The 9,324-nt window shown below is 40.2% G+C and overlaps 1 protein-coding gene across 1 annotated transcript in view; it reads right to left on the bottom strand.

The window, feature by feature from the left end:
* esco1 (establishment of sister chromatid cohesion N-acetyltransferase 1) overlaps positions 1 to 9,324 on the bottom strand; it is a 48,307-nt gene that overhangs the window by 9,477 nt on the left and 29,506 nt on the right. Inside the window, 2 exon segments of the mRNA XM_056451243.1 lie at positions 1 to 60; positions 4,333 to 6,205. The exon segment at positions 1 to 60 is cut by the window's left edge and continues 25 nt beyond it. Of these exon segments, the coding sequence (XP_056307218.1) occupies positions 1 to 60; positions 4,333 to 6,205 (1,933 nt within the window).

Genomic DNA, 9,324 nt, shown 5'->3' with positions numbered 1-9,324 from the left:
CCTCTCCACTGCTGGTTTGGGCTGCACTTTAGCTGATGAAGACCACTGTTCTGCTTTACCCTGTGATAATAACATGTTTTACACAATTAGTCACAAGTGGTTAATTAGCACAACTTGGGGTATCCACAACCTGTTCGGCTGCTTCAATGCAATGCAAATTGAATGCATTTAAGCATGTATTCATGTAACGATCATGATGATCTGCTGTAGGTAGGGCTGGGCCAATAAACGATTTTATATCGAATCGCGATCAAATTTGTCAATAATGATAAGCTCTGAACTTTTTTACTCCATATTGATCTAAGAGCCAATCACACAGCAGAAATGTGCAACAATGGGAATCTAAAAATGTGTTGATATTAGAGATGTACCAATTTTTTCGGCCACCGGAAATTTATCATCCCACAATATATTATGCTATTTAATGGACCTTCTAATTTTTGTGGCTTCAGTTATTGTTGGGATACTCTTTTAAATCTGGAAGCATTATCAACATATCGAAATATATATATTGTTATCTTTTAATATGAAAAATAATAATTATCAAGATTGCATTATTGCCATATCGCCCATTACAGTTTTTCTCAGTGGCTTTGGTGCATTTCTCACTACACTACTTACATTTGCATAACAGTTAATGCATTTCTCAAAACAATTAGTACAAACTGCAAAACCTAGTTGATAACATGCAAATAAGTGTCACTTGCTCAAAATGGATCATTCAATGTCGATGAAAGCGTCAGTGTCATCAAGATGAAAAGTCCTGACACCATTGTTTATGAACAAGATAGTCAGATGGCTGTCATGTTTTCATTATAACAGTAGTATTTTCCAATGCAAAATAGTCAGATTTTGGTGACACGTCCTGAAAATGCTCAAGACAGCACTATATACTATTAGCACAGCCATTTGAAAACTACAGTAAAGTTAGACATCACTGCATTTAGTGAGGTATCTGAGTACAAGACACTGAATATGTATGTTTCACATTTTACTGCATTTGCTCTTTACAATTCTAATTTATTCACAGCATTGTGCAAAAGAATAAATCCACCCTTATTTACAACAAACAGAAACTTCCTTTGGATAGATCTGTGCACAACTGTAAACAATATTGCAGTACATATTGAAACTGAACCTACAACATACACAGGTCTGTAAATCTTTCATGAAATTGTTCAATTTAGAAGACATTTTCAGGAAAATAAATTATTTAAAATTTTTAATAAAATTGCTTGACAGATTTTGACTAGTTGAACATTTTTGTATGTAATGATTCGAGAAATGATATAAGGATTCTTAGTTTTATATGGAATGACTATTCAGCATTCACAAGTTTAGTTCATTTTGACTGACATGACATAAGCAAGTGATAATGTTATAAACCAGCAGAGAGTCGTATGAAAGCAGTTGATGCATGTCCAAAAGCATTTACAATTTGTTGGAAGGAATGAGAAACTGCTACTATGATGTGCACAAATGACTAATTGTTTTGAGAAATGCATTAACTGCAAATGTAAATAGTGTTGTGAGAAATACACCAAAGCCACCGAGAAAAACGATAACAAACAGGAAAAATTTAAAGTCTATTCAAGTCCACTATTCAAAGTCTACTCAAAATGTAGCATTTTAACCAACTGTACACTGTAAAACCCAAAAAGTTGAGGTAACTCAAACCATTTGAGGAAACCGATTGCAACAAACCATTTAAGTTTAAAAACTAATCCTATTGAGTACTGTGAACTTAATCCATTTGAGTAAATGAAGCAATTTGAGCACAGTAAAACCCAATAAATGAAGAGAACTCAAACCAACTGAGTACTGTAAAATTCAGTAAGTTAAGGCAACTCAAAATATTTGAGGAAACTGATTGCAACAAACCATTTAAGTTAAAAAACTAATCTATATAAGTACTGCAAACTTACTCCATTTAAGTTGAAGTAATGATGTATTTAATTAACTCATTACCTTCAACACAGTTCAAAACTCTTTTCACACGAGTAGAATTAACTTTTAGTCAATTTTGAGTTAACTACACTCATTTCATTGAAATGGTCAGTCAGAGACCTTACAAACATGCAATTTCGCAAATGAAAAACTTTCACTGTATTAATGTTTAAATTTACAATCACTCCATTTATCTGATGTGTGCTGAACTGTGGAGCTGACCAACTATAATCCAGACTCAACATTGCATACCTGTGATGTGACTAGTGTAGTATTAATGCTGAAACAATATATTGTGCAACCCTAAGTCACATGGTAAAATTGTATTCATACATAAATAGCAGAAAAACCAAATATCACAAAGTTTTTCCAATACTACGCAGCTCTACATTTGATAACTCTTCCTTGTTGAATGAAACTATACATTTAGGCTGCATTTACACTGCACTGTTCAAGTGACTCAATTCCGATTTTTTTCTCCCATGTGGCACAGATGGGATATGGCCCATGTACGTGTAAGCAGGAACAAATCACATGAATTCCGATTTACTCAAATCAGATTCAGGTCTTGTTCATATGTGAAAATGTATCTGATATAAATCGGATCTGTGCCCTCGTGTCTGCAGTGTAAGCAGGTAGATCGGATTTTCACCTGTCAATGCAAGTCATGCGTCATTAAAAACCGTAGCGAATGACGTCAAGTCTGACACTTTCTTTTCAGAACCGACTTCAGCAGAGTCCCAAACCTTAAAGGGCACCTATGGTAAAAAATCTACTTTTCAAGTTGTTTGGACAGCCATATGTGCATGTATGGTGTATAGACTGTCATATTGGGGTGATATAAACACACCCAGTGCTTTTTTTTCAATTTAACAACATAAAAAACGGTGGACCAATTGGAGCTGTTTTCAAATCAACCGCTACCTGACGTAGGAGAGCGGTCCCCCCCGCCCACCAATATTGATTGACAGGCGCGTCATCATATCCTCAGTTTGTTGATTCACGTCCGCCATTTTCAAGTCGAAGCGATATCACTAAAGGAACACGCTAGCTCTATTTTTAGATGCAAGGCTCATTGGGCTCAACACAAGAGCAATATTCTACACATTATCGCTCGAATCGGAATTATTGGTTGTATCTTTAGGTAGGTGCAAACACGTGTACTTCTCATTGAGTCTACCTTATACTTCAGTCGTTTGCATTTCTCGCGATCCCAGAAGCTCCCTGTGATCTTAACTAGCATGCGTTTTAGAATTCTAAACATAGGTTTCTATCAGGGTACACTCAAGTCGACGGCTGGGCGCTGCGGACCACTGCAGAAACCTATGTTTAGAATTCAAAAATGCGTGGCGCGACGATTCGGGACACATGTTTCTGCCGCGCTACAGAGTGTCTGGTGTGCCATGTCGCGGCCTCGAGCTGCGCATCCGGTGCCTCAGTCAAAGTTAATTCAGTGTGCGTGGTTATTAGTTTCTGTGTACAAGCTCGGCACTTGAAACTAGCACACAGTTGGCTGTAAAACTGTACAAAGACACAAATGATTTTGTACTCTCTGCTTGGTCTGTGTCAGAGTCGTACATGTACGATCTTCTCTCTCCTCCGTCTGCCTGTCAGACTGTTGCAAACGCAGAGCGGGTGAGCTCATGGCCCCGCCCCCTTGTTACGTTGGCGGGAAGCCGAAACTAATTTACATGTGAAGCAACACACCCCTAAATCAGCGAACTGTGACACTTTCTAACACATTATAATAAAAAAATCTGAATTGTGTTTTAAACTGAACTTAAACTGGCACACTCAGAAGAACCATAATATTAATATTAAATCATAAAAAAGAGGTAAACTATGTGCCCTTTAAATCTCACACACAAGGACTAAAACAGCTTTTATATTGTCATAACACAGGTATTTAAGCATGTAAAGGAGAGCGAGAGAGCGCAATGTCTGCCACGCAACCAATATAAACTAATATAAAACTAGTGCATACATCACGTGCATAAATCAAGCCATGGACATGACATTAAGATGCCTAAAGGTTTAAAAAAGCCTATATATCAAAAGAAGATGGCCAAATGAGAACCTTTCTGTCATAAACTATAGTAAAACAGCTTGTCAAAAGCTGCAAACAGATTACATACAGGAATAGAGAAAAGAGCACTCTTTAATTATCAGCTGTTAGTCAGCGCACGCTCTTTTTTTCCTGGTCATTGCACCTTTGCTGTGTGCTGTGTAAATGCAGACGATCGGATACGAGTCACTTTTAAAAGATGATGTAAGCAGGTCATCAAAAAAAAATCAGATACAGTCACAAAATCTGAATTGATTATCAAGATCTGCAGTGTAAATGCAGCCTTATTTAGTGTGTTTGTATCTGCATATGTCTTTTACCTCATTTTTGGGTGCTGCTGGTTTAGTGGTCTCCTCTTCAAGACCGTCGAGTTCAAAGTCGTCCGGTGAATACTTGCGTCTGGGAGTATAGGGTTTATACTCCACCACCGGTTTGGGTTTCGGGGTGGTTATTCCATTAGGCATGGGTGGCGCCTGAGCCGGAAGCGCCCGTTTGGGTTCAACCGAGCCCACTTTTGGCACACTTTCTGTAATAGAAACCTGGGCAGGGGGGGTGGCAGGGCTGGGCAAGACTGACGAAGCGTCGCTCTCCTTTTGAGAGCCAGCCTGATTGACCTGATCAGACTTCAGCTTCTTCACACGTGTCCAAGTCAACTTATCCCGCTGAAGCTCCACCTGCCTGAGCCTCTGAAAGCGGGAGAGTTTCTTCTTCTCCTGGGTTTTGAGAGGCACAGACATCTGGCTGAGGAAAAAACGTTTCTTAGGCGTACCATCCTCAGGCCTGGGATCAACTGTCTCTTCATTAGGTGTTTCAGGAGGAGCCGTGTTTTCAGAGACCACCTCCTCAGGTTCACACATCTCCTTAGTTTCAGAAATCTCTTTATTTTCAGACACCTCCTTAGATTCACTTGCATCTTTGGGTTCACTCAGGTCTTTAGATTCATTCACTTCCTTAGATACACTCACATCTTTTGATTCACTAACTTCCGTACATTCACTCACGTCTTCAGATTCATGATCCTCCTGTTGTGGCTCAGACGTTTGCTTGTCTGCAGCTCCTGGAGCATCAGATGCGATGTCATCTGCGATTTCCTCACAGAGAGCCAGGAGGTTGAAGTGTCTCGGTGGGGGTTTCTTGGCGGCAGCCGCTCTTTCCTCAGCTAAAGCTGCCAGACGTGCTTTCGTTCGAGCCTGTGGGTTCATCGCTTGCTTTTTCGGAAGCTCTTGAGAATAGTCTGTTGCACTTTCTTGGGGCAAAGGCGGCGAAGAATTGACCTCTTTACAGGTCACACATTCACTTGCTTGCTTTTTCGACACCTCTTCTTGATCGTCATCCAAATCCTCGTAGGTTTCAATCTCCACAACGCAGTTTTCAATCTCTACATCATCCAGAAACGCATCCGAGTCTTGAAGAAACACTTTGGCCACGTCTGTACTTTGCACACTGTCCTGGAGTGAACATGTGTTCACTACTTCCAACTCATCCATATCAGAAATGTCTTTGCCAGAGAATGAGTGTTTAGTGATGCTGGTTTCTTGGATGACTTTGAAAAGAGCCTCTAGAGGTGGAGGAGATTTGCTCATCACGTCTACTTTTGCATCTACGCTGACGGTAATTTTCTCAATAGGTTCTGCCTGCAGCTCTTTTTGCTCTTCTGCTTTGCTTGCTTGTGTGTCGTGAAGCGCCTGCATTTCACTTTTATTAGCCACATGGATTTTGTCAGGTTTAGGAAGCGTGATCTCTTCAGCCTGCACGTCAAACAATCGCCCGTAATTGTGCTCTACTTGCACAGGGAATATGGCTGCTACTGTTTTGATGGTTTCAGAGATTGAGGGCTTTTCTCTCTTTACTCTTGAAACATACTTCTTGTTTCCTTTTTTCAGGACAGTCATTTTTTGGGAGGATTTCTCCTCAGAGACTTTAGGCTTCTCCCCATCTTTCCGCCGTCTTCCTCTAGTGCCTTTTTTCTGTGGTGTTTTCAAGCGAGAGGATCGCCGAATAGGCTTTCCGTTTTCCTCCCTTGACTCTGTCTGATGTTTCTGTTTTGATGGCTGTGCTTCCAGCACTTTACTTTTTGGCGGTCTTCCTCTTTTGGGCTTTTGAGATTTATCAGACTCCATGAGATTTCGGTCCAGCTTTGTTTTTTTAACTTCAGGTTCAGAAGAAGACATCTTTCTTTTCTGCCCAGGCATCCTGATGAAAAGTTAAAGAGCAAGTTGAGTGCAACTACAAACATAAATACAGTTCCGTGTTTCCTCTAGGATTTTTTCCAGCTGTGACAGCAGGCCTTTTTTACACAGATCTGCTAACTACCTGTGGCCTTATTTCTCGAGTCGAGATCGCATTTATGTAATAGAATACAGCATGCAAATCTCTTTGCTTGACCGACGATTTTCTCTGCTCGTGCAAGCTTCTTGCGCGCCCTCAAATACGCGCTGCTCAAGCGCAGACAGTGTTGCCAGATTGGGCGGTTTTAAATTTTTGTGGGTAAAAAGTGACATAGGCAGGTAGTGAAAATTTGGGCAGATTTGCAACGGCGTGCCCACCAGCCCCGGTCTGCCCTCATAAACCAGTTTTGATCTCCCAAAGAGACGCCATAGCCCCTGTTCTTCACATACATATGCTTAGATCAGTGTAGAAACGCTTGTGATCTCGACAGCTTATGGGCTGGAAACAGTCAGCATCACCTGGCAACACTGAGCGCAGATCTTCTTGTGCGCTCTTAAATAAACGCTGCTGAAGTGTGATTTAGTGCGTTTATGTAACGAATATGTCTCCAACATTTATTAGATTTGCTAGGAATATTTATGAATGTCTCCAATAGACCTACAGAGTGGTATTAATGCATCCTGAAGTGAAGTGAAACGGCTATACGTTGTTTGCTGGCCTCACGCATCACGCACCTGTCAGTCAGCCAGTCAGCATGTAAACAAATGACGCAAAGCACTATTACGGTTACAGAAAAGATTGCGCTGTTATAATTCACTTACCCTTTAATACGTTATGGTGCGATTATCACCCGCTATTAAAAAAATAAAATGTTTTGAATGAGAAGCTGTAATGTAGCCGTGGTGGGATGAATTTTGGCATGGCGCCCCGCCATGGAAGAATGAATGTAGCGGAAACCATGCAGATATAAACAATATGCAACCACATATGCAAAAATGTGTTTGTTTAAAAATACTTTGTGTACAATCTACATATCTACATAATTGGTAGCGATGTCACCCCACAGCAAGGTTAGAGTCCTGGCTGGGTCAGTTGGCATTTCCATTTGGAGTTTGCATGTTCTCCTCGTGTTGGTGTGGGTTTCCTCCGGGTACTCCGGTTTCCCCCACAGTCCAAAGACATGCGGTACAGGTGAATTGAATAAGCTAAATTGTTCATAGTGTACGCGTGTGAATGTGAGAGTGTATGGGTGTTTCCCAGTGCTAGGTTGTGGCTGTAAGGGTATCTGCTGCATAATAACATGTGCTGGATAAGTTGGCGGTTCATTCCGCTGTGGCGACCCCTGATTAATAAAGGGACTAAGCCGAAAATGAATGAATAAAGATCTAGATAAGCTAAATAATGATACTTAAAAATAAAAAACAATGATAGAAACAAGAACCAATCTATTAATTAACAACTAAATTAATCTAAATAAGATGAACACAACACTATTTACAAAGAATAATCATCTATTGCTGAAAGCTCATGATTTCTTACAATTTATTTATAACAAACACTCCTACAGCAACATTATGATCTGTAGTCACGATGCATTAAATCTGTGGAAAATAATTAATAAGACATTGCTTAAACAGTGACATGTCAGCAGCTCACAGTCTGTTTCTTCAGTGACCTGAACACAAGTCATTTTCCTAATTTCCAGTGAAGAACATTACGCTATGGTAATCTGAACGATACATAACAGGCATCAAACAAATGAACGACAGTCCTGGTATTAAATCCTGATTAAAGTGTCTCATCAGTTTGACGTCGAAAAGAAAGTTAGCAGGTCTGGCTAACTCCGTTAGCTGAGTCCGTATAAAATTAACGACACTCGCCACCGACGATTATTAATTACAAATAAGTAAATGCGACTTAAATACTACTATTATGACATTTCAAAAAAGAAAAGGCAGTAATAGCGTGCAGTACAGAACTTACCTATCTATTCCTGTTTCTAAACAACAGCTGTTTTCCGCTGTGTGGAGCAAAGTTTAGCCTCACTTCCGGCGCTGCGTCTTCTTCGGTGAATCTGCTGCGTTTGCGAATTACGAACGACACCTACCGGACTACTGTAAGGAGAAACGCTTACAATTTCATTGTATAAATGTTTATAATTTTCTACTGGCTTTTATTTCACTGTATTTTATTATTTTATATTATTTGGTTTATGTCTAATCCGAGTTCTTACAATAAAGTAAAGCTAAAACCACAATGTGTATATCTACACACTGGCCACTTTATTAGGTACACCTTACTATTACCGGTTTGGACCCCCTTTTGCCTTTAGAACTGCCTTAATCTTTGTGGCATAGATTCAGCAAGGTACTGAAAATATTCCTCAGAGATTTTGGTCCATATTGACATGATATCATCACGCAGTTGCTGCAGATTTGTCAGCTGCACATCCATGATGTGAATCTCCCATTCCACCCCATCCCAAACATGCTCTATTAGATTGAGCTCTGGTGACTGTGGAGGCCATTTGAGTACAGTGAACTCATTGTCATGTTCAAGAAAACAGTGATGATTCACACTTTATGACATGGTGCATAATCCTGCTGGAAGAAGCCATCAGAAGATGGGTACACTGTGGTCATAAAGGGATGGACATGGTCGGCAACAATACTCAGGCAGGATGTGGTGTTGATACGATGCTCAATTGGTACTAATGGGCCCAAAGTGTGCCAAGAAAATATCCCCCACACCATTACACCACCACCAGCCTGAACTGTTGATACAAGGCAGGATGGATCAGTGCTTGTTGATGCCAAATTCTGACCCTACCATCCGAATGTGGCAGCAGAAATGGAGACTCATCAGATCAGGCAACGTTTTTCCAATCTTCTATTGTCCAGTTTTGGTGAGCCTGTGTGAATTGTAGCCTCAGTTTCCTGTTCTTAGCTGACAGGAGTGGCACCTGGTGTGGTCTTCTGCTGCTGTAGCCCATCTGCCTCGTGTTGTGTGTTCAGAGATGCTCTTCTGCAGACCTCACAGGCCTATATATATACACATAAAATTGTAACAATGTAAACATTTTGTTTCAGTTAGTTCCCAATAAGTAAATAAGTTTTATTTGAAATTAAATTAAAACAAAACAA

Source organism: Danio aesculapii, chromosome 24, assembly GCF_903798145.1.
Source record: "Danio aesculapii chromosome 24, fDanAes4.1, whole genome shotgun sequence".
Classification (NCBI taxonomy): Eukaryota; Metazoa; Chordata; class Actinopteri; order Cypriniformes; family Danionidae; genus Danio; species Danio aesculapii.
Note: the sequence above shows the minus strand (reverse complement) of the source record. Positions and strands in the feature narration are given on the sequence as shown.